Source organism: Phacochoerus africanus, chromosome 10, assembly GCF_016906955.1.
Source record: "Phacochoerus africanus isolate WHEZ1 chromosome 10, ROS_Pafr_v1, whole genome shotgun sequence".
Lineage (NCBI taxonomy): Eukaryota > Metazoa > Chordata > Mammalia > Artiodactyla > Suidae > Phacochoerus > Phacochoerus africanus.
Genome location: NC_062553.1, coordinates 102,339,976 through 102,366,714, shown reverse-complemented (window position 1 = coordinate 102,366,714; position 26,739 = coordinate 102,339,976). Strand labels below are relative to the sequence as shown.

Below are 26,739 nucleotides of genomic sequence, written 5' to 3'. Positions count from 1 at the left end.
AGAAAGCATAAAACAAGGATTGAGGAGGGGAAGAAGTCAAAGCAGCTTAACACATTAAAAAATGTTGCTGGAGTTCCCGTCGTGGCGCAGTGGTTAACGAATCCGACTAGGAACGATGAGGTTGCGGGTTCAGTCCCTGCCCTTGCTCAGTGGGTTAACGATCCGGCGTTGCCATGAGCTGTGGTGTAGGTTGCAGACGCGGCTCGGATCCAGCGTTGCTGTGGCTCTGGCATAGGCCGGTGGCTACAGCTCTGATTCGACCCCTAGCCTGGGAACCTCCATATGCCGCGGGAGCGGCCCAAAGAAATAGCAAAAAGACAAAAAGAAAAAGTTGCTGTGTAGCACTGGGAACTATGTCTAGTCACTTATGATGGAGCATGATAATGTAAGAAAAAAGAACATACACATGTATGTGTAACAGGGTCACTCTCCATGCTGTACAGTAGAAAAAAAAATTGTATTGGAGAAATAACAATTAAAAAAATAAAACAAAAAATAAATACTTAAAAAATATTAGAAAGTAAAGTGGCTTATCTGTGAAATGTGAATTCCCAAGCTGAATGACTCATTGAGGCTTATCAAATCCCTGAAATAATAGGAATCCTCTTGGTGCCAGGTATCAGTAGAGAAAAAAATTCAAAAGTTTGTGAATGGGCCCTTTAGTTCTCTCAGATTACTCTCAATTAAGAAATCCTAAACTCCCACTAGTGATAACAGTTCAGGTGCCCTTGCTACAAGGTATAAATGAGTGTGGTCCTTTTGTAATGCTGAAAGGATCACTGTTTTCAACAGGCTGAATCAATTAATAACCCATTTTTACAACTCAAAGACTAACAGCCAGTCTGTATTCTGTGTTGTTCCTGGTCACTGAAAAGATATCCACAGCCCAGATACTGTTTCAGGGATACTATATGGGTGCTCACAGTGTGGTCCCAGGACCAGCCTGGCATCATCTGAGGCCTTGTTAGAAATGAAGATGCCAGGCCCCACCCAGATTCCCTGTCAGAACCTGCAGCTGAAAGAGACCCCCGAGGAATTTATCAGCACAGAAAACTGGAGAGGCACTGCTCTGTAGCAAATGCTCCAACCAGGGGAATGAATGAAAAATGAGGTAAAAACGTACTGTTAGTAGCCTCACACCGCAGCTATGTGATGGGAAATCTGCCCACCACCCACTAATGCAGGCCTCGCTGGTCACCTGAGGCTAAGGCTGCTCCTTCTACCATGACCGTGACCCCTGAAAAGCATCCAGAAGTCCGACTCCTGAGAGTGGGAGTGTGAGAAGCAGCACATCTCCTACAGACCCACAGACAGCGCGAGTCTGGAAAGCAAGGGGGTCTCAGCAAAGAGCAAGGCCAGGACACCTGGGCGTGTGGGTTTGTAGGGCTGCTCTAGCCCGGTCCCTCAGGAAGGCAGGGTTAAGCTAGGTCTTTCCTTCCAATGTATATTTAATAAGCCCCTTTTACCATAGCAGAAATGACAAGGAAGAGAAAACAGGTAGGAACACTGGGACTGCTGTCTAGTTAAAGAGGAAGGGCTTAGGGGTCAAATAAGTGGGAATCTCAGCTTCACTACCACTCAGTGAGGGCCATGGGCTTGTCTCTTGAACCCCTGAGCCTGGGTTTCCTCATCTATAAAAGGGAAATGAGGGAGTTCCTGCTGTGGACAGTGGGTTAAGGATCTCGTGCTGCCACAGCTGTGGCACACGTCACAGCTACAGCTCTAATTCAATCCCTGGCCCAGGAAATTCCATATGGTGTGGGTGCAGCCAAAAAAAAAAACAGTAAAATGAGAAATGATCCCCTCTGTTTCTGAGGGGATTATGCACTGGTTCACTTAGCAGTTACTTACTGAGTACTGACTACATGCTAGGAGCTAAGGGTACAAATTGAACTGATGGCTCTGAGTGGCCTGTAAGGGCAGTCAATAGGCAGCTTCAATGTGAGGTGGCAAGGACTATGACAAGAAGCTTGAGAAGCTACAGTCTTCCCTATAAGGACCATCTGACACACACCTGGGGGTCAGCCAGGGTGACCTGAAAAGCAGCTAATCTGAGGACTGATCCTTGAAGAAGAACTAGGTGAATGGGTGGAGAAGGGGCGGGAGGAGAAAGAGAGAGCAAGTGAGAGAGCTGGAGGCCTAAGAAAGGCGCAGATAAAGAAGAGACTTATAAATCATTTAGGGACTGGAACTTTATCCTGGGGACAGTCAGCTTCACTGAAGAATTTTAAGGTTTTAAACAGAGATGGGACATAATCAGTTTGCATTTTATAAAGGACAGCGAGGGAAGCGTCAAATACTGTACAGAGAGCACTCAGCAAACATCTGTTTCCTTTCCTTTTCTCTCTCCCGCTACATGAAGAGACGATGAGGTCCCAAAGCCATTACAAAATCAACCCACCCAAAAGAAGAAGAACGTTCTCCTCATTCCTATTAGAGAAGTCAGATCACACATCCAGAAGTTGCTTCACAGGAAACAGTTAATTGGAGGAGTGCATACAGCTTTTCCCCTTTCAATGGTGCATGACTAGCAATCAAAATTGTATATTACAGGCATACCTCTTTTTATGTGCTTTGCAGGTATTTCATTTTTCACAAATTGAAGGTTTGTAAACCCTGTGTGGAGCAAGTCTATTGGTGCCATTTTTCCAACAGTATTTGCTCACTTCCTGTCTCTGTGTCACATTCTAGTAATTCTCATGATATTTCAAAGTATTTCATTATTATTACATTTGTTAAGGTGATCAGTGATTTGCGATGTTACCACTGTAATTGTCTGGGCATTTTTTTAGCAATTAAGTATTTTTTTTTATTTAAAGTAGGTACAGGAGTTCCCATGGTGACGCAGTGGTTAACGAATCCAACTAGGAACCATGAGGTTGAGGGTTCTATCCCTGGCCTTGCTCAATGGGTTAAGGATCCAGCATTGGCATGAGCTGTGGTGTAGGTTGCATATGTGGCTCAGATCCCACGTTGCTGTGGCTCTGGCATAGGCTGGTGGCTACGGCTCCAATTAGATCCCTAGCTTGGGAACCTCCATATGCCGCAGGAGCGGCCCTAGAAAGGGAAAAAGACAAAAATAAATAAATAAAGTAGGTACAATGTTTTTCAGATATAATGCTATTGCACACTTACTGAAGTATAGCTTAAAATAACTTTTATATGCACTGAGAAGCCAAAATAATTCATATGACTTACTTTAAAGTGACCTGTTTTACTTTATCGAAGCAGTCTAGAACCAAACCCACAATATCCCCGAGGTATGTAACACATGGAACCAGAGAGACATGACTATAATATGTGATTCTAGGAATCCAAATAATTCCTTTATTACCAATTTCCAGTTTTCGAGCCTCATGTTTCAAATTTCCTCACTTATTCCCTACATTTAATTACTTTATAAACCACACTGAGACTATAATGGGATTTAGAAGACACTTAAGGACTCCCAAATTTCATTTGGGAGTCACTAAAGAGCAAATGAGAAAAGAGCAATCCTACTAGAATTCTATCAAAGGAAAGGAGGAGGAATTTTTCAAATACTACAATAACTTGTCATCTGTTACATAATAAAACACCATTTATCACTAAAACAGTTTTATTTTTTTCCTTCTTTATCCTTTCCTACCAAGAGACTGATTGCTTCAGTGGCTGTAGAAGCAACAACACCTGGGTTTTTTCATAAAATTTTTTATTTTGTGAATGATTCATAATCTCAGAAAAAATAACCTATTTAGGTGGAACACACTATTTATATGTAATTTATTTTATTTCATTTCAGCTTTGAGACAAAATATTTTGCTGGTCAGATTAAAATGAAAGACATCTACTTACATGAGTCTTATGGTTTATAAAGGACGTGATTATTTTTAGATGCAATTATAAGATGATTTTTCATTAGCATAGATTCTTTTTTCATTTGTCATAATCAAGTCTTACATATTAAGTCTCACTCACCTGAGCATCTTGTTCAACCTGTGCTTCATCAATTCTACCATCAGGATCTCTATTAGCCTATAAGAGATAATATGTCACATTACTGGATTACATTTCTTTTGTTCAAAATAAGAAATGGTTCCGTCTGATGGTAATGCACATAGAGCTTTTTCTCTTAGGAGTAATACGCTTTTATTAGGATCTTATCAATCCTACAATATTTTACACTAGCACACAAGCACTGTCCAAAACAAACCTAACCCTCTTGATATTAAGTTCTATGAATAAAAGAGGATAGTGAGATCAAAAAGAAAATAAAACAAAAAAACTATGAGTTAGCCCTTAAAAGCTCAGGTCAGATATTCTGAAACACAAACACTGGTAACACATAGCCAGAGTCAAGTACCAGAAATAATTACAAGATTTTAAGTGATCTTACTTTTAACTAGATTCAGACCAGTTCAGCTTCAGATTTTTTTAATCAAACCACAAATAGTCTTGACCCAATACCTGAAGGAGGACCACCAGCATCCTCTGGTAGTACCCTGATGTATCTCCCACCACATCATCTTCCAGGCTTGAGCCATATTCTGCAACAGAATAATTTCACATTAATTTATAGTTTCTTTCAACTAGAAAAAGATACCTTGCCCCATGAATCAAATGGAAGAGACATAAAGGAAGCAATATTTGATTAGCATAATTGTTAGTCCTTCTCTGAGTGCTTTAAAGACTGAAGGTAAATGCTTTAAGTGGCTGGATGAAAAAAAGTCTCCCAAAAGTACTCGTTTCAAACATAAATCATGACTCAGCCATTTAGAAATGATTTCAACCAATGCAGTTATTAATCTATAGACACATGATGGTACTGGAAAGCCTCTAAAATGCAATCTTAATTTTAAGTTTTATTCTGCTTTCTTTCCAATGTTTTACATGATTCATCTCCAAACACCTTCTATTCTCTAATATTTTTCTTTCTTTAGAAGAAATGGTTTTCTTTGTTTGAGGTGTAGCCATTCCTACCCCTAATAAGATTTTTCCTTCTTCAACAAATAAAGTTAACTCTGAGAGACAGCAGTGATATTTTAAAATATGCCCTTCTGCCCCCTATTTCCAGCTATTCAACATAAAACCACAGCAAAAGGGAGAACCAGGATCTACAAGAGTCTACACTTTTCACTGGCTCTCAAACAGATGCTATTGATGGAAAGGAAGTGTTACTCTAAGGTGTTTAAATATTTCATCATTATTTGAAAGGAGACAAACTTTAAAAAGCTTGAAACTTCTATTTTTAAAGGTACAAAAGAGAACCATATTTATTACAATCAGCTGCTCAAATACAAAACCTTCAAGGAACTTTTTATTCCTTCCTCTACTCCAACACCTACATATTATCAACCATCAAATCTTTTTAAATATTTCTCCTCTCTCTGATTTATTCACTGCATACCTTCCACCAGCCTAGGCTGAGCCATAACTGTCTAGCTTACCTCCCCCAACGGAGCACTTAATCAGACTCTCAATTCAAATCTTCCTCCCTCTATTGTCTCATCAATATTTCCCCACACCCATTCAGGAACTTACAGTGCCTTTGAATCAAATCCAAACTTCTAATCCAGTCAAACAAAACCCACTGTAACAGAGCCTAATTGTGTCTATTCAGGTTATCTCCACAATGGACATGCACAGACCCTGCACAACGGTCTGGTTCTATCCCCTTTACGTACTTTTCTCAGCCTCGTCCTCACACCACGGCAGACAGCAGGTGCACCCTGACCAAAAATGCCTTCCTCACCCACCCAAAACCCATCATGGCCTGAAACCCTGGCTTAGAGTCTGATTTTACTGTGAAGCCTCTTCTAACGTCCAAACCATAATGATCTCGCTTCTCTGAATGGAGTCTTCCATTCAACATGTTTGATTTTTACTATCCTTTAACTACTGCAGTTTTTCTAAGTCATGTCATGCCTAAACAGACTGCACACTCCCTGAGGACAGAGCCATGTTATGTACCTCTTCGGCATCATTCATGACAGCCAGCACACTGCTGGACACACAGCTAGGGCACAACAGCACGGCTGACAGGATGGACCACACACAGTTATTATGCCTTGGGTAGTCCATTTGCATTTCAGCAGCACAAAGTTTCACTCAGCAATGTCAACATCCCCAGAAAGAGATACCTGAATATTTATTCAGGAGCGATCAGCTACAACTGAGATTCATGGAACCCCTATGCCTGAGTGGCTGGGACCCACCCAACTATAAAAAGAGGAGGAGAAAAGAAAGATCCAGCACTTCAAAAGGTAACTGCTGTAAATTCCATACCTTTCTGACTTCTGACTTGCTGAGTTACCGATTTCTAAATTAGCAAACTAATGCCAAGATAAGCACCCATTTTCCTAACTGCAGGCACTAGGCTTGGGGCCTATAGACCGAGCAGTTTTCTAAGCTGTCTGATCGTCATTAGACAAGTAGGGGAAGAGTCTTTTACAGGAAATCTGAAGAGAAAAGAACTCTCTGCCTTTACTTTTTTTCATTTTCTTGGTTCCATTCACAGGGTAGGCTTCAGATTGAAATGCAGATTTTTTTTCCCACAAAAAAATTAAAAATCAAAAAGAAAAGACACCAAGAAAAATAAAAATGCAGACTATTCAAGCATTGCCATTAGCTAAAACAACATATATTTACTCAAACATTATCGACTCTGATTTGGACAAGTTTTCTTTTTTGTTTAGATAACCAACTTCTAACATAAAACTGAATTTGTTCAGGAAGAAAAACCACTTAAATCTTACATTTACGGTAAAAGAATGACAACCTGTATATCCCTATGCTAGCTGCAAATCCTATGTGAAAATAAATTCCAACCTCATCAGAAGCTTCTTATAAATACAAAAACAGTTATGGGTATAGTAAAAAGCAGTCTTTTCCCTAATGAACGAGAAAACTGGCTTGAATTTTTGCTTATTTCCTCATTCATTCTTTTAGTCTTCCAGAAATCATGTATGGCCTGCCTCCTCTAAATATAAGGAAGTACACTCACTTTAGAGAAATGAAATTAACAGTGGAGATGAAGGGGAAATAAAGTCAAAACACTTACCTTCTTCATAAACTTGTTTTATGGCTCTTAATTCTTCAGGTGTCCTTGAAGCAATAATTTCTGTCAGGATTTTCTCATCTGTCCCAGCTCCCTGTTTGGAGATTTATTTTTAGTAGAAAAAAACATGTCAATAAGTTAAAAGGAAATTAATTTTCCTAGGATAGATATTACCAAAATTGCATAAATATATAAATATTATCCAACATAACATTCACTTCTTCTTGAGTTATAAAAATAAGAAATTTCAAATTAATTTTCTTTCCAAGACAATTATATCTCTTTTCATCTAATGAAAAAAAAATGTTTACTGTATGTATGTATATGTATACATATATATGACATATAATATATAAGCTTAAAAGTAAAACATTTTGGAGTTCCCACTGTGGTGCAGGGAGTTAAGACTCTCACTGCAGTCGCTACAGAGGTGTGCATTTAATCCCCAGCCCAGCACAGCGGGTTTAAGGACCCAGAATTGCTGCAGCTGCATGTAGCATAGTTCCCAGGTGTAGCTTGGATTTAATCCCTGGCCCAGGAACTTCCATGCGCCATGTGGGTGTGGCCATTAATAAAAAGTAAAACATTTTTATGAAACAGGAAATAACTGAAAAGGCTAAAATAGTAAATATGAAAACTTTACATAAATTTACATGAAGGAGTGTTGATACTTAATCAATATGCACCTCAAAATATAAAAACCCCTTCCCCAAATTAAGCTTTCTATGGATCCACAGGGAAATTCTGCAGCAAAGGTATAAAGGTAACAATGAATACAGCATTGCCCAGTTACTAGGAATCAGTTATCGGATGAGTAAAAGGGAATTGGGACTTGCTTTCTGGATTTTTGAAACAATTTTAGTTGGTTTTCCTTTTTCTGATTATAAAAGTCACATCTACACTGCTAAATTCAAAGATACAAGCAATGATACAGCAGAATTAAATTTTACAAGACAGCATATTTAAACCTTCCTCTATTTATATTTGTTTCTTTACCAAAAATCAAGTGCTTTCCAAACTAGGTTTATGCTCTGGCAGAATTTTAGCTACTGCTAACATTTCAGAAGGTTGGAAAAACACCCTTCTCCACAACCTAAGATATTGTTTACTCCAAAGAATCACTGTAGGGAAATGAAAAGAAGAAGCATAGAAAGGTTCCTAACTTGATAAACCCTTTCCTCCACAACCACAGCTACACTATCTCCTTGTTGCCCATTCAAAGCCTAAATGACTAATGATGAGACTATTTCCTATGCCATTAATCTAAACAAATGATTCGGTGTAGTCATACTTACACCATATTTAAACACCAGGCAAGGGAATACATATTTAGTTAATATGCTATCATGAAATTATATCGAGTTTACCAGGTACTTCATTTTAGCATTTAGAAGTACAGAGAGGAAGGAAAGGGAATTAGAAAATTGTCTCTAAAGCTTTATTTTTTAATGTAAATGATTAACAGTATTACCGATCTCTAATCAGGCAACTTTCTACATTAAAAGATAAAACACCTAATGTGTAACATTTTTTAAAGACATCTCAAAATTAAAAAACAAGCATGAAAATAAAATATAAAAGGCTATAAAATATGCTAAAATTTTTAGTAGCCACTATTACTGTCAACTAAATAAAAAAATTAAATGATACACTTGTCACTGTTTCCCTCCTTTTCTTCTTCCTGCCTTCTACACAGTTTCGTCCTTCAAGAAATCATCCCTAAAAAATTCAATTCTTTTAATATAAAAAATATGGTGAAGTAATTACCAACACAAAATATTATACATGACAGGAATGCTCCTCACACTCATCCTTTTACCTTAAGAGCATGCTTCAGTTCATAGGCATCGTACAGCCGAGAAGGTTTCATCAAAGCCACGATTAATTTTTCAAATTTTCCAGTCAGCTCTGATTTCAGGTCATCCAGAAGGTCCTAACGCACAGAAACCAAACATGTGTTAACCAGGTAGAAATCTAAAGGAGAATCTTCTCAAATATGAACAACAGCCCTTTGCTCTAATGATTTTTTTAACGTTGGTATTTCCAAGTAAAAGACACATACGCAGAACAACCCTCCATAGCTTAAAAGAATGTAATTCTGACATCTGACCTAAAGTTTAAGCTAAAGCAAAGCCACTCAGGTGTCAAGGTATTTGTTAAGAGATGATTTTCTTAATCTCAAGAGTTTTTTTAAAAATGAATACTTTAAAAGTAGGCTAAAAATATTTCCTTTTAAAAACACTGGTTCTAAGAAACATGTCTATCTTAAGAAAAATTCCCCTCTAAGTAAATAAATAACACCATAAATGCAATTTTACAAGAGAAAAAATCTGGACCATCAGAGCTGAACAAAACAATGTTTCCTTTTCTTTCAATTATCTATTAATATTCTAATACACATATAACAGATTTTATTCATTACAATGCCCCTGAACACTGAAGGACAGCTGCAACTATGGGGAACTTGAGTGTGTAATTACAAAGAGAAAAGCATTATTTCTTATCCATTTCAGTATCATCATACAGGCAACTAAAAATTGTATTCAAAATACTTTTTTTAAACCCTTTGCATTTGTTTCTCAAAACAATGAACACAAATTTTCAAAATAACAAAACTACATGTAAGTTTTTCATATCTGTACTAAGTCATTTAGTAACAATTTTAATTTTTACTTTGAACTTCTAATCAAATAAGAGCATTTTCAAATGAATGAAAAATTCATTTATTAAACTACCACTCCAGGGAGTTCCTGTTGTAGCTCAGGGATAATGAACCAACTAGTATTCATGAGGACTCGGGTTCAACCCCTGGCCTTGCTCACTGGGTTAAGGATCCGGTGTTGCCGTGAGCAATCCTGTAGGTCACAGACACGGCGTGGATCCTGTGTTGCTATGGCTGTGGTATAGGCCAGCAGCTGTAATTCTGATTCAATCCCTAGCCTAGGAACTTCCATATGCCACAGGCGCAGCCCTAAAAAGACAAAAAGGAAATAAAAAATAAATTAAATACCACTCCAAGAGGAACCAAGACTGTGACTGTCATAACAAAACATACTGCAATAAAGGTTTACACCTGAAAAATAGATGATACAAAAATCTTGAGTGGGAAGCACAGAAGAAAGGAAAAATGGTTATCACCATAGGACCTTTCAGTACCTCCAGTGTCAAGGAAGGAAAAGCAATTATGTGAGATAAGTGGGGTGAGCCCTGTAAACCAGCAGCTGATGACTAAAGACTGGAAAAGAAAAAAAGGAGGAATAGGAAAGTCAGAATCATAAAATAAATGATATTTACAAAAGAATATTAGTAGATCTCAAACTAGTCTTAAAAGATAAAGCTGTTCTCACATTCTACCTTGGAATGAAGTACAGTCTTACCCTGCCAAAGAGAGTTTTAAAAGCCACAGCGATCTCCTGGCGCTGAGCATTACTGCGGGAGGTCAACAGAGTCAGGATGCTCTCCTCGTCAGTGCCTGCAAGTTATGTTCAAACCATTACATCTTGCTTCCCATATGCCCACTCTCTCAATAACCATTTTAAACAGCTCCCCAATCACTATAAACCCTTAGCTCATAAAATATATTTTATTAAAGAATTTATTAAACTATAAAATTTGCCATATCAAAATGTTATCATTTCCAACAATACATATTACCCCTACATATTGTGTAGATGCAAAAATCCTCCTAACTTTTTAAAAACTGAATGCACCTAACTTTTCTTGCAACAGATACTCAAATAACAGCTATTCACAAGGCACAAAGTGCTGGGTGTTGCAGAGGATTGATTGAGAGAGGAAAAAGATAGAGACCCTGGTTACAGACAACTTGGGGTGAAAAATACCAAAACATAAATAACCATGAGCTAAGGCAGAATGTGACAGGTGCCACAAGGAGAGGTCCTAGTGTTAAATGGGGTTCAGAGGAGGCTCTCTTAGCTTATAGGAAGTGGAAAAGTGTTTTGGGGAAAGCTTCATGGGGGGAGTTCCCACTGTGGTGCAACAGGATCAGCACCCTCTCTGCAGCACCAGGACGCAGGTTCAATCCCCAGCCCAGCACAGTGGGTTAAAGGACCCAGGAACTCCATATGCCTTGGGGTGGCCAGAAAAGAAAGAAAAAAAAAAAAGTAAGCTTCATAGAGAAGGTGACACCCAAAACAGACTTGAAAGATGAAAAGATTTTGACAGGCAGTGTTGTAAGGAGGGAAGACAGGCTTTTCAGAATTGGGGAAAAACTCTGCAATAGGAAAATACAGGGCTTTCCTGAATAACACATTACTTGGCATAGTTGGATCAGAGAACATGGGTGTCAGTAATGTGAGCTGAGTGGGATGAGGTGGGCTGGGATACCACAGAAGGCCTTGCAAGGCCAGAAGATCTGCACCTGATCCTGCTCCAAGAGGAAATATTACAAGATATTCAGAACAGAGAGTTGATGGGGTTGGAGCCAGGTTGGAGGAAGGTGGATCCTTTCACCTGAACACTTGTACAGGAGCCTGAGGACAGGGGGGTCAGTTTTACCTGGAAATCCTCATGAAGAGAGATTTTTTTTTAATGGCTAGGAAGGAGAATGGGGCAAGAGAAGAGGGTGGGATGTAAAAGACTTACAGAACTGGGTTTCTAACTGGGCACTGAGAGTGAGAGGCTACACAGCTGGTCACCCTCAGGAATGTCTGCTTATCTACTCAGTCAGCTACCAAACAAATAAAGCTGAAAAGCTAAAATGCAAGGAGGCCGAACTTAACTTCTGTTCAGTTCTAAAGACTGAATACTAGGGATGGGCAGACATTGTTTTGTTATCTTAATGCACCTTTTCTCTCTGTATACGTTCCAGCTCAAAATATTCTAAAGTTAATCCTTCTGTAAAACAATGACTTTCTGTTCAGAAAAACAAATGTCACATTTTTTAGAACAAAAAGAAGGCTGAATTTACCCAGGCCTTTCATGGCCTTCCGAAGAGTTTCTGCATCAGCCCGCTCATCAAATCCAGGGAAGTCAGTCACAGTGCCTCTGAGAACCTGGCACAGGAAAAACAGGGACGTTATTCATAGCACAACTAATACAACAAACAACATAAAGAGTCAGCCGCTTGCTCTATATCATGTTCAGGGTTTATATCAATTTATAATTTCATTAGCTATATAACCCCATTTGAAAAGGGAAGTGGACCATTACAATATGGATTGGCAGGACCGATTCAGTGCATGAGCTCTCCACCTGTAATACCATTAGCAGGAAGGCTGACTCTCAGGTCCTCTTCCCTCGGGCATCGCCCCAGTGACCAAGCCCCAGCAGCCCCTCCTGGTTCACAGAGGGCACTTCCTTGCAGGCTTTCTTCCCATTAAGTCTCACTCCACTTTGATATGGGAGCATGCTGAGCCTGCATTAAAATTTGATGCCTTACTGTAGGCACTCAACTCTAAGCAATGTTCTTAATACACCTAGTCCTGTTTCTTCATACCTAGGGATTTTAAGATAACCTGGAAAAGCCTGGAAAGATATTCAGTAACTCATGTCCCAGAAGAATACAAATTTCTGAATTTAGAACTTTATAAAGATATATTAGAAGATATTGTTTATAAGATTTTCTGCTACATTATTTTATCTTATATAGAGTGCTTTTAATCAAAATATTTTAATATTCCCAAAAATGTTTGTAATATCATTAGAGCTTTAGAGTCAAAGGGTTTTACTAGTACCAAGTCATTAATTTTATCTTATAATACCAACAGGCTCCCGGGATTTATTGTCACCAATGAATGTTTTTGAAGTCCTTCAGAACTCCTGTCAAGGTTACATCTAAAACTAAGAAACAAACAGCTATAAGGGTGAGGGTCAAGAATACCTGTCTGGTTTACAATCATGTGTTTTATTATGAATGCATGCAAGCACAATCACCTAAAAGAAAAAAAAAAATTCTTCCATCTTAACACCAAATTGCTAAATTTAAAAATGCCAACGAAGGGGGATATCCATGGGGAAAAACTTCCACAGGACAGAGCACCAAAGGTCAGATCAGTAACCTTCTTTTTCAGTGGCACTAAATTATGTCTCCTGAAAAAGTAGCACTCATGGATCCCAGGAACAAAGACTCGCTCCTTGACCAAACTCCAGATAGGCTCCTCGGAGCCCTCTTTTCAACTAGGGCTGGTCCTCAGTCTGCCTAGGCCAGTTGTAGCATGAGTCTTGCCAAGCCAGCTTAGAAGGAATCCCCCAACCCTTAAATGTGTTCAAGTTCTTCATCCTCCATCTGTGATGTATAAAGCCATGGGCTGCCTTTAGCAAGAATCCTATCAGGCCACAGTTCAGCAAGAATCCTTCCATCCACTGACCCCTTCATCCTGCTTGTTGGCTATAAATCCCCAGCTGCCTTTGCTATATATGGACTTGAACCCAATCTCTTTCTTCCATTGCAATAGTCATGAACCCTGTTGCAATGGTCTTGAATAAAGTCTTTCTTACCATTTTAGAGTATTATGTCAGGATAATTTTTTTCTTGTTCAAGGAAAGAAAGAAGATTCCTCTTTCCTCTGAACAGCCAGCCTTGAGGGAACCTATAGGAAAGCCTTAGAGTTGTAATTATGAGATCAAGACAAGAGGTGTTTTCCAGTTTGACCTCTCAGCCCCAGAGTGTTGACTGGCAGCAGCTTTCATTCACCAATTCCTCAGCCAAACAAAAGATTGTGGCCAACTAGGAAAGGAAGGGGAAGGGAAGTCTAGCCCCCACTTATGAGGAGGTCATCACACTAAACCAGAACTCTTCACTCTACTAAGTGGGAAGATGTGATACTGTGATTTACAATAAGAAATACTGTCTTCATCCCCATTTCATGCACAGGCCTCCTAAAACCCCTGGAATTCTTGAATGATAAATTTCATAATAAGAGCTTGATATTCATAGTAAATCCTCTTCAATCACACCTGGGTTTGTGTTAATGAGGTGATTTTTGGAAAGCATCTAAGGATGGGGGCTGGTTGCAAGGGGAACCAACCATGTGAATGGGGGGTTGGAACTTTCTGTCCCACACCCTCACCCCACCTCATGGAAGACAGAGTGGCTGGAGATTGATTCAATCACCAATGGCCAGTGATTTAGTCAACCATGCCTATGTAATGAAGGCTCCATAAATACTCAAAAGAACAAGGTCTGGAGAGGTTCCAGACTGGTGAACACATGGAGATGTGGGGACAGTGGCTCACTCAGAGAGGGCTCTGAAGCTCAATGCTCTTCCCATATACCCTGCCCTCTGCGTTTCTTCCATCTAGCTGTTCCTGAGTTACACCCTTTTATAATAAACCTATAACCTAGTAAGTAAAATGTTTCTTAGTTCTGGGAGCCAATGATGGGGTCGTTGGAAACTCTAATCTATAGTCAGAAGCACAGGTGACATTCTGGACTTGCAACTGGCATATGAATGAAATGGGAGGGGGAATGAAAGGGAGCAGTCTTGGCAGACTGAACCTTTCACCTATGGGATCTGATACTATCTCCAGGGAGAAAATGTCAGAAATGAGCTGAATTGCAGGACACCCAGCTGGTGCAGGAGAACTGCTTGCTGGAGTGGGGAAACCACTCCACATTGGAACTGGCTTCAGAACCCTTTTAGAAATTCCACCCATCGACAGACTAATCTCTATTTTCACCCTATCTAAAAAGCACAGATGCATAGAGGCCAATAAACTCCCTGCCATTTGTTCTTTAGGTTGAGCCGTAAAAAAGTGAATGGCTGAACACTGGCAGCTTCAAATGGTTCAACATAACCAAAAGGAGCAACAGTTTGGGAGATAAATTGATAAGATTTGAGAAGATGGCCCTTCAAAATTGGTGTGAGTTAAAAAAAGTTATTTCTCTCAAATCAAACTGCAGTTTCTCTACATTTAGTAAGACCACCTAAAATCAATGATGAAGACACCGTAATATCATCATAAAAAATGAATAAATACCAGAGGTATTTAGTTCTCAATTTGAGAACTAAGATGACTTAGTTCACCTGTCTACGTATTCACTCAACAATCATTTTCTGAATGCCAACCACGTGTCAAATACTGTACTAATCACTAGGAAAAAGTCATGACCTCTTAAGAAAAAAGGACAGGCATGTAAATAATCAAATGCAGTAGAGTATATTCACACAGAGGTTTCATCAGGGTAATATAAGCACATAAAGGAGGCACTGAGACAGGAAGAGGAGAAAAAAAGAAAAGAAATGAGAAAAACTTCCCCAACATGTCTTTAAGTTGCCTGTGATTTTGCCAGGCAGGTTCAGGAAAGTAGAGAAGGGCAGGCAGGTATTTCAACATGCATAGAAACATGGAAGAATGATCAAGGTGGTGCTTTGGACAAAGGGTTAAGCATTTCAACAGACTGGAACAAGCAGTAAGGTTGGAGAGAAAAACAAATATGGGAACTTCACGGGGGCGGGGGAGGCCGGTGTGGATGTGCTGGGAGTCAGGCTGAGCAGAGCAGCCTTTACCCCTTCAGCAAGGGAAGCCCCTGAGGGCACTTAAGCAGGGAAGAACAAGGTCCACCCTGCACAGCAATATTACTAGGGCAGCAGTGGGGACAATGGGAGGGACAATGCAGGAGTGGGGCCAGGAAGACTGTTTTAAAAACTACTAAACATAAGAAGGTAAAAAAGACCTGATCTTAAGTCAGAAACATCAGAAATGGAAAGGAAAAGACAAAGAGGGATGGGGCATAGGGAGAGGGAACCACTTAGGACGGTTCATTTTTTGGAGAGGGAATAGGAAGGCTGGTTTTTCATTTCTCCACATACAGAAAGAGCAGCAGGTTTGTCAGTTAAGGGGCACATAGGTGGTAACTGGAGCTGTATGAGGAGGCTATCATGACAGGAAATGGAAAAGAAGGGCTGGAGAAGGGAAGATCACCTACTAACAGAATGGCAGCTAAAATCTAGGGCGGCAAGAGCTCAGAGCTTCACATGGTTCATCTCAGTCAAACCCCATTTGGCAGGTGAAGAAACACACTGGCTTAGAAAGGTCTGACGAATCACCCACGTAACCTGCAGATAAGCAAGCAGCAGAGCCGGGACCTGGACACGGGTCATGGCACTGAAGGCTCCCAGCTATGGTGCTACACAGCCTCCCAAGACAAAGAGAAAATCCAAAGAAGGTAACAGCATGGAAGCCGAAGGAGAAAACTGTCCTGAGGAAAGGAAGAAAAGGCAGTGTCCAAACCAGAGGGCAGTCAAGAAAGACCGAAAAGGGTCCCCTGGATTTGGCAACTACGAGGTCTCTAGTGGCAGTAAAAGCCTGACTGGTGGACAGTGAAGAGTGAATTGAGAGGCAGAGCATTTTAGCGGCGGCATATGGAAGAGCCCTGGCAAAGGATCGAATTGGAGCTGTAGCCGCAGGCCTACGCCACAGCCATAGCAAAGCAGGATCCGAGCCGCGTCTGTGACCTACACCACAGCTCACAGCAAAGCTAGATCTGTAACCCAGAGTGAGGCCAGGGATTGAACCCTCATCCTCAGGGATACTAGTCAGCTTGTTACTACTGAGCCACAATGGAATCTTCCAAACGATCCTTAAATCCTTTTGAAAAACGCACTTTAAAAAAAGACACTACTGGAGTTCCCGTCATGGCTCAGTGGTTAACGAATCCGACTAGAAACCATGAGGTTGCAGGTTCGATCCCTGGCCTTGCTCAGTGGGTTAAGGATCCCGAGTTGCCGTGAGCTGTGGTGTAGGTCGCAGACGCGGCTTGGATCTGGAGTTGCTGTGGCTCTGGTCTAGGCCAGCAGCTACAGCTCTGATTTGACTCCTAGCCTGGGAACCTCCATATGCCACAGGAGCGGCCCAAGAAATGGCAAAAAGACAAAAAAAAAAAAGACATTACCCAGTTTGTAAGTTCTGGAGAAGCTGCTGGTAGATAGAGAAGTTAAAATAGGGAAGAGGTTAAGAACACAGGAGAAGGGAGGGATTTGCCTTAAACTCAAGAGACATCTGACCCCTGAGCCTGAAGGAAATGAGATGAACTATGGAAAGAAGAAAAGTATCCCCAAAGTCTCATCTACTAACTATGAAGATGAAATAACTGCTCATTGTATTTTTGAGAGCTTTCTAGAAATTGGGAAACACTCTTGCTACATTCCATTCTATCAAAGTCATCGCGAAAGCTCACAAGGCCACGTAGCGGTAGTAAGGGACAGATGTGAATCACAGGACATGAGTCACTTAGGCAGAACCCTATTTGGATATCCTGCCCAAGCCCCATCCCCGCCCACACAAAACTGTCTATGTTGGGCAAAAGGGACTCTGCATGATTCACACAGACGGCTTTCCCTGCTTCCTGTCTTTGCCTAGCCTCAGGCTCAACATGTACGCCTTCCCCAGATTCATTCCAATCCTAAATAGCTCCTGTTTCCTTCACTCATCCTAAGCTCCTCTTCAGCTTACCTTGATCCTCTGCCACCAAAGCTGTAGCTAGGGAATTATTATATAATCCCAGACAATAAGTGGCCAAAACATTTAATTCACTCCTTTAACTCTCAATTTCAAAATTACCCAATCTTCTGGCTCTATAATTTCGTTGGCATTTTTTGTTTGCTCTAAATGAAAAAGTTCTTTATCTTCAAAGACTAGGTATGCCAAAACAAAATGAATAAAGTTAAACCAAAACACAAGTGAAGGTTGCTTTTCCAAACTCAGAGTTTTTAAAGCACAAGGAAATAACATAAAAATAACACTTCAAATTTAAAGATGAGAAAACATTCACTTGCTCTGGATCATTTTAAACTAAAGGCACAGAAGAGAACTAAAGTCTTTTTAAATTTATATCCAGTTCAATGAAACCAAGACCTAAACACCTACTCACCATTCCACACAGTACTAATTAAGAGCCAGAAATCATGAAGCAAACCATTATAGCTGGGCAGCTGCACAGTGATTGTTATGTATGGTCCTTCTGAGGCTCAGGTTTTGCAAAAAGCCCTTGAAGGCCACCAAGAAAGATGAGGAGAGAGGAAGGCCAAGGGCAGAGACCTGCCTTCCCTCTCTAGTCATAGCATTTCAGGTCTTACCCGATGGACATAGTACAGACCCATTAATATTTCCTATGCTAATGGGTCCCACCGATCAGAAAAGAAAAAAATTGAAAATCGCTGTTAGGAAAGAAAAGAGATGAGCAAGAAAAGACGGAAAAGCCTGGGTGGCATCATTATCATATGAGCTGCAAAGTAAATCAAATATTAAAAGAAACTAAAACCTCCAAGATGACTGAGGGGTACAACACATAAAATCAGGGGTCAGAAATAAGATTTCAAGCCCTAATCCTCACCACTGCTCATTCTTATCAAAAAAGGTGAAAGTTATAGTTCAAAGCCTTAAATTAAAATTGGTCTATAACTATTACTAAGTTTCACATGACTTCCTTTCCCTTTCATGCTCCTTGATTTTGCTTTTTCTTAGGTTTTGTCTAATTATCCTACTACCTTTGACTGCTCTCTTAAAGTCAGGTATAAGGAAAAAAAGCATCACTATAAAATAATTTAAGTTATGTGCACAATAGTAGAAAAGTTTTTAGTAACTTAACAAAATAAAGGTTTTGTCAATATAATTTAGATTGTTGTATTTTTTTTTTTAATACTGACTTTATTCCCTCTATGGTATAATACATCCTTTTTTTTTGTCTTTTTGTCTTTTTCTAGGGCCGCACCCGAGGCATATGGAGGTTCCCAGGCTAGGGGTCTAATCAGAGCTGTAGCTGCCGGCCTACGCCAGAGCCACAGCAATGCAGGATCCAAGCCACGTCTGCGACCTACACCACAGCTCATGGCAACGCCGGATCCTTAACCCACTGAGCAAGGCCAGGGATCGAACCCGTGTCCTCATGGATGCTAGTCAGGCTCGTTAACCTCTAAGCCATGATGGAAACTCCAGATTGTTGTATTTTTTAATGCTCCTATGGCTACCTCCCTCCTAGCATAAGAATGTCTTCCTTTGGCAAATACCAATAAAATGGAAAGTTTAACTGTCTATGAATAATGGCGATATCTTTGAATCAGTGAGAGTTCGCAAATGCGTAACTTCTGATGAATACACATGGGGGTAGGGGGTTATTTTACCTAGGTGTTCAACTGGCCATTTTGTGCACAGCACTTGAAAGGTTGTATCACTAACCAATTCATTCACACCGAATGAATGTTTGCTTCAGAAACAGTCAAGTTTACAGATTTCTCATATTAGAGAAGAGTGTACATGGATTCACAAACTTTATTTCCTTTTGCATCAAAACAAAGGGCAGAAATCGAATGAATATGGCTGGTCCTAGACAAAGGTAGGAAATAAGTTAGCTCCAAATCTTTTTAGTTGCAGTAAGCGATAAACAGTTCATAAACAAATGGATGACCTACAGAGATGAAAGAGGATTTAAAGATCACATAACTCCTTGCTGTATACTAGACAGTGCCACCTAAATGTTTTATAAAGAACTCAAATTCGACAAATTTATTAATTGTTTTTCCACCATCTCAAACATGCGTTCCTTTCTCAACGAGAAACACAACCAACCACTTCATCAAGCAAGCCATTCATCTTGACCTTAACCCGGCCCTTCACCACCAACTCCCACCTGACTTATGCACCCAATTTGCCTACTCTCTCTTAGAGACCCCTCCTATCTAAAGTCCCAGCTGCTGCCTAGTTTAAGCCCTTAAGATTTCACTGGGGTTATAGCAACAGATTCCCAAGTAGCCTTCCAACACCCAGCTTTGCTCTCCTCCCCCATCAACTTCCACACCATCATCCACCTCTGCAACCCCAAGAAGAACAACATCACATGGCTCCAGCAGCAATCTTTGTTGAACAGAAATCTGGCCATGGCACATCCCAATTTACAACTCTGTGGTAGCTCTCCATTATCCGCAACACAGCTCATATTCTTTAGCCCTGGCTCCTGTCTGCCTTCCTGGCACCCCTTTCCAAAGCAGGGCTCTATCTCCCCACCAGACTGTAGCTTCACTCCAGCAATGCCATACTGCCTGTAGCTCCTGGCCGTGCCAAACTCCTTTACACCCCAAGCATGTACTTTTGCTGTTGTTGCCTCTACATATCATGGCTTTCCTCCTTTAACCCATATGACTGATGCCAGCTAAGCAACCTCCATCTCCTCTCCTATGAAACTGAAATAGTAATACTTATTTCCAAAACTGTATTATGAGCACTAAATGATGCATACAAAGGACTTGGCAATGCGCCTGTTAAATTAATACATCTTAGTTCTATTTCCCTTTTTATTTCCCATATCTAAAAAAAACCTGGTACATGCATGAATGGTAAGTAAAGAGAACAGTTAGGAACTAGTGTCCAAAGAAAATTGTGCCAACTGGAATATGCATTCCTTCCAGTTGATCAGTTGCTTATACCTTTACATGTTATACACACTATTAACCTGAAAGATGGTCCATAAAACACAAAGCAAAGCTCTTAGGAGTCCTAGGTTTTGTTAAAAAAAAAATTTACATATATTTGTGAAGTTTAGAAAAGTATAAAGGTTATATGGATACAATTTATTTCAGAAATGGACCTCCAAATAGCTTTCCACCTATGTACAAAGGGCACTAGCTCAAGATATGGGAATTAAGGTTTACTGAACACCAATGAATTGTCCAGTGGCTTGCAAAGCAACCAAGCAGTTAGGGACCTAGTTCATTCTCAGCATCCGAAATGAAGACCAAAGTCAAAGGAATAAGTAACTGAGAGGGACTAAACCAAGCAGTACAGGCCATGGATAAACAGGTAATTTGATCTAGGAACCCCTGAGGGAATAACTCAATATAGAGAGATTTGACCTTAAAGTGAAAGGCATGAAAAAATGTACTCAACATGGAGTCAACTCTGCTGGAATGAACCTCATCTCAAGTGTACTTACTTAAATCGATCTTGTTTCCTCTGCACAGGGCCTTTGTAAATCATCATAGTGCAATGATTTCAAGGCAACCAAAAAAATTTCTAATCAAATCTTGTACAGTTTAAATATGTAACAAGCTAATAACTCTGATGTTCCTGATGTTTCTAGTGAAAAATTATGTAGCCTGCTTATGCTTCATGATATTCCTGCTGCCCTGTATATATTTACTCTTTAAAAACATTATAAATAAAACTAAGTTCAGACTGCCCCAAACCTAACTTTTTAAAGTTTCATTACCTTAAAGAAAAAGATACAAAACTCTTAAATTAAAATGTATTAAATGGATTATTCATCTATGGAATATGGCCAACTCTTGATTTTTCCAAACCAAAACCAACTCTCAATTTTTCCAACTCTTGATTTTTCCCAACCAAAGAACACATAAGCACACAATGTACTTTTAAGTACTTAAATTAATTAGAACATCTATGAAATAATTTGGCCGTAGCTAAATAGTGAGATTGAAAAAAACTGTGTGGGCAAGTTAAGCAATAGGAGAGAAACAGGTCAGGACCCAATTTAGGAAATCCAACCCAAAATATGTGAGTCAGATTAAAGAAATAACCCTAAAACCTAATGAAAAATTCATATTTATATAATCAGAAGTTGACTGTTGAGAGAAAAAAAGATGAAAGGATTCAAAATCATTTACTATAGATAATTCATACAATTTTAAAAGCTCTTTAGCCATTCCCCAGTAAATATCTTGAACTTGCTTGTACCCAAATGCTTGTACATGGTAGATATGTTACTGATCCAATAATCATAATAATTTATTACTTATTTAACAAACTTTGTGCTAAAATAACATGGATATTGTAGCTTCAAGTCATACAAATATAAAACCATTCAAATGGTTTCAAACATATAAAAAGGGAATTCCTGCTGTAGAACAGTAGCTTAAGGATCCAGCACTGCCACAGCTATAACGTAGGTCTCAGCTTCGGCTCACATTTGATCCCTGGCCCAGAAACTTCCATATAACATGGGTGTGGCCAAAATAAATAAATAAATAAATAAATAAATAAATATATATGTATATATATATATATAAAGTAAATATTGTCCAGGAATTGTTTACAAGCAGGTTAATTTGTAATTTATATTTTTTATAGGTCTTGGAGAAGATACAGTTAACCAGTTTCTTTAAGAAAGACTGGGAAGTCTCACTTTAGATATTTCTCTCCATAGTAACAGTCAAATTGGTCAAATCCCACATATTTCAATACTAACAGATGAGGATTAGGACCAGAAAAAGAAGGGTGGAGCTCAAGTGGTATTTACCCTACAAATGCCTCCAATTCTGAATGTACTTACCTAACATGATAAGTCACTTTTTAAGTAGTTCCCACTATCTTCCATAGCTCTGTCCCTACACTGACATCATTAGAGTTAAATTTAATTAAAAATGACATTGATATAAATTACATTAATTGTAATTTATAATTTACTTATATAATGAATATATTAATATAACTATGCACAAGAGTGTAAAATATCCCTAATAATATGTTTATATAAAAAAAGAAATTTCAGCTTATATCTGTCAATATATCTGTCAATGATTAATCAATGCTTTCCTGTCAAATTCTTAAGGAGACAGGCATGCCACTGATACATATACAATAACTGTTTCCTGGATACTGTAGACTATTATTAGAAGGGTAATCCCAATATTAAGTAAAAACAGAAAATGACTGATATGGCAGATTTAATTCATAAACATGAAAAATTGCTACCATTGGAGGCATTTTAATTTTTTTCAGTAAATGAGACATTAATATTTAAATTGTCGAAATGTACACCTCTAAGACTCAGACATCTGGTTCCATTACTCTACAGATGGCCTCAGAGTGGAAATCTCTGGTCCCCATACCCACAGGTCAACAAAAAGTACTACCATGGAAACTGTTTGAAACCTAACACTAAAGTACTTCGGCTTTCTAATTACACTGAACTCCAAAGGAAATTTTAGACATAAAAGTCCAATTCCAAAATGTGGACATTCAATGTAAGTTAAAACCAACAAATGTAAGTTAAAATCAACAAAACTCTATCCTAATATTAAATATTTTGAGAAAATGTTTTATATCCATAGCTTCCAAGGACAACTAACAAAAAAGCTGGTGCTGGTGTAAAATCCAACACGGTACCTTTGGGGTTTTTTGTTTTTGTATTTTTTTTTTTCTTTTTTGCCCTGCCTAAGGCATGTGAAGTTCCTGGGGCAGGAATCAAACCAACACCACAGCAGTGACCTGAGCCACAGCAGTGACAATGTCAGTTCCTTCACCACTGGGCCAACAGGGAACTCCCCACCAATGTATCTTTCTAAATATTACGTGTAACTTTTATGATAACTAAAACCTATGACTTGGATAGAAAACAATCCTGGTTATACTGTGATAGAGATTATGTACATAATTTCCCCAGGTTTCGTATACATAAAAGCTATTTCACTCTTTGACATTATTTTACACTATTTTCATTCTTTGAAATTATTAATGTCCAGATTTGGGAAGATGTATTCATTTATGCTATCTTGGATAAAGAGCCTACAAAATTAAAGGAATTGATTGAAAAACTTCAGAAATCACTGGGTAAACTTACAAAAGAGATAAAACAGCCAAATGAGCTAGGATAAAGAGAACTATTCTTTGATGCTCGCTAAATCATCCTTTACATCACCACACCAGCATATCAAGATAGGAAAATTGCTCAGTAAAAGAAAGGTTATTCTGTATAAAAGTATCCTTTACATGGGAAAGAATCTAAAGTTTCCACTTGAAGTAATATGAGAATTGTTTTATTGTAATACTTCTTAAGTGCAAAAGAGGAAATAAGAACAGAAGTACCGTATAAATTTAATAAAATTACCAACTCCTCTTAACCCTCCAATTTTCTCTTGTAAAGGACCATGAAAACTTATTCGACCTGGTAAGTCAATCTGATTTTTTTAAATAGTTAACTACACATGAGAGACAGCATTGTTTGAGCAGTTTAAAACACTTGTTTAAAAAAAACTTCTGGACTCTGAAAAGCCAGTTAAATGGATGAGATCTGTAAAATTTTAGTTTCAGGGTGGAGCTGTCTTATGCACCGACATTATATTCACAAAAGATTGCATATAACAGGTCATTTTTTAAAGTGTGCTATATAAATTAAAGGATTTTCTCCTCCCTATACTTTTGATAAATGTTAAGAACAGCAAAAAAAAAAAAAAAAAAAAAAAAACAATATTAGGTAATCAAGTTCTGAAACAGTCCCAAGGCAAATGCAATTCAGAACTCGTTCCACGAGTTCCTTACTTAAGAAAAGCAGCTCTCCGGTTTAACCCTTGCACTAAAAAAAGAAGAAGAAAGAAAAAATCAGTGCCGACGACGACAGTTCCTTTTAGTAAAACTGAGTTGAGCAACTGGGAAAAGCTCCACAGAAGATCTACTGGAAAAAAACCAATGCCCGATCTACAGTATTAAAACACAGAAAACTTGTCGGAAAATAAATAAAAGAAGCCAAGGGTGGGGAAGAAGAATGCGTTCGCTTCACATGACCACAATGAGCTGTACTTGTTCTGGTTCTAATTTTAGCGATTTTCTGGATTTTGGGGAGGGCCGCCTTTTACACATTCGCTCAGGAAAGGCAGCGCACAAAAATCCGGCCACGTCACCGGCGGCTGTGCCCGCTGGGCTGCTGCGCGAAGGGTGGGAGCAGGTTCCGGCGGACACTCCTCGGAAAGCAGAAGGACAGGAGTTGGGGGATGCAAAGGGGAAACAATATTAAAGATTTTCGGAAGGCAGACGGAGTTTACTCCTAAACTCTTGGTTTTCCAACAAACTCTAGAACTCTGAGCAGTTTACAAAATTGCTAATTCCGAGCGTTGCGCGAGGGCGCACAGCCTTACCTGTGCCATATCGACTGCCTAGGTCAGGAAAAGGTGACTGATGCAAGACTGCAAGAGAAGAGAGTGACAGCTGGTTCAGCTAGCCAGACTTCCCCGCCGCAGGGCCCACGGAGCCCCCGCGCCCCGCCGCAGACCCGCCCTCCCCGCAGCTCCGAAGGAGCTCTCAGCAGAGTATCCGCTCTAACCCAGCGTTCCCGCTCCCCTCTGCGGGCTAGGCGAGCGCTCACTCACCCAGACCCCAACCTCCGGGAGAGCTGCGGGGCGCGGGGCGGCGGCGCGCGGAACTGGCAGGGATGCAGGCGGAGAACGCTCCAAGCAGCTACTTTCTGTCGGCTCCAAGCAACGGAAACACCACCGACCCCGCCCCGTCCCGGCGGGCCCCGCCCTGCCCGCCCGGCCGTGGCCTCACTGCGCCTGCGTGGGGAGCGGCCGGTGTGCGTCCCGGCAGCTTGGGTGGGGCCGGGCCGCGGCGACTTTGGAACTCTGTAGGGACACGCTTCCGCGCCGTCCCGGGTGACCGCCTGGTCTTTGCGCAGCGGGGGGAGCTAATCAGGACTCTAGGTTTTGGGTGCTTGGGGCCTCACTCCCCTCCGTGACCTCTGGGGATCGGGGCCTCACCTGGTACTCACACTTAGAGGCGCATGGATGTCTTTTAGAGACTGTCACTGAGGTAAAGGACAGCGCGTCTTTGACCCTTGTTTAGAGGAAGCTTGAAGCTTTGAGAGCCATTTCTTAAGTTTATTTTTAAGTTAAAAAAAAAAGTCAATAGTGGTTTCTACATGGCCTCTTAAATATATATAGCTCTTTGGTAGCTTACTTGGGAAATTTCAAAACTTCTGCCTTGGGTCAGTTTCTGTTTTCAGAACCAGCCTAGAACTTTCAAATAAATTTGAGCCATTCTCTATTATGAGTGAAGCATAAAATGTATGAGTATGTGAGAGAGAGGTACACAGTTACTACAGGATATTGTACTAGACGAGTGCTGAGAAAGCTAAGACAGAAAATGCCCTCCTCAGACTTCCCAGTGTCTGGAAGGGGAGACATGGGGTGAGCGGAGGGGAGTAGAGGACATAAGCTTGCAATTCTAGTCACAGCAAGATATTCTAGAATGAGAAGAGCAAAGTGCTGTGCAGATTCAGGATAAGAGATAATCTAATCTGCCTTGGGGTATAAAGAGGTCTTGCCATAAATTAAATGTAGAACTAATGCGGTTCTTCCTATAGCTAGAACTTCTCATTTGCTTGTGAGTTGCAAGCTTAATCAGGCCCTGACAAAATCACAGCAGAGTGATTGTTTGCTGAAAAGGAAGGCAAGCTGCAAAGTATGTGGAGCTACACACACACACACACACACACACACACACACACACACACACACACCCCCTCTCTCCCTGGAAGCTTCTTCTCAAGCAGCCTAGCATCACTGTAGGCTTAGGCTCCCAACTTTCAACACCTCTCCTAGAGCATTGTTGACAGGTGCAGGTGTCTGAAGGTAGTCCTTTCCTCTTCATCTTTCTCTCCTCACTTAAGCTCTTCATTTTCTCTCTGCCCTTCACCAAGAGTAGCTCCTTCAGTGTGGCCTAGACATTCTTTTTTCCTCACACATCCACTTGAATTCCTTTTCTTCAATTGTCTTTCTTACTCTCTACTCCCAGAGTAATGGAATGACACCAGACCTCAGGGATCCTCTGTTGAACAATGTTGTTGATTTTATAGGAAAATGAAGCCCATCATAAATTAACAACTTGCTCTGTGTTCTGCAGCTAAATAGTAATAGAATCAATTATTAAATTCATTGTCTTGATATACATACCCCACTTGGTATTTCTTTCACATCCAGTTACATGGAGTTATTCAACTCCTACTCTGGACCTGGCAC

At 40.0% G+C, this 26,739-nt stretch overlaps 1 protein-coding gene across 1 annotated transcript in view; it reads right to left on the bottom strand.

Moving 5' to 3' along the window:
* The window catches only part of ANXA5 (annexin A5), a 32,838-nt gene extending 7,597 nt beyond the window's left edge, over nucleotides 1–25,241 (bottom strand). The window contains exons 1-8 of the mRNA XM_047798576.1: nucleotides 25,093–25,241; nucleotides 24,862–24,909; nucleotides 11,967–12,051; nucleotides 10,414–10,508; nucleotides 8,856–8,969; nucleotides 7,040–7,130; nucleotides 4,447–4,526; nucleotides 3,958–4,014 (exon numbers count right to left, since the gene is read on the bottom strand). Coding sequence (XP_047654532.1) covers nucleotides 3,958–4,014; nucleotides 4,447–4,526; nucleotides 7,040–7,130; nucleotides 8,856–8,969; nucleotides 10,414–10,508; nucleotides 11,967–12,051; nucleotides 24,862–24,870 — 531 coding nt within the window. The 5' untranslated portion in view covers nucleotides 24,871–24,909; nucleotides 25,093–25,241. The remainder of the gene's footprint in view (nucleotides 1–3,957; nucleotides 4,015–4,446; nucleotides 4,527–7,039; nucleotides 7,131–8,855; nucleotides 8,970–10,413; nucleotides 10,509–11,966; nucleotides 12,052–24,861; nucleotides 24,910–25,092) is intronic.
* Nucleotides 25,242–26,739: the final 1,498 nt, after the last annotated feature.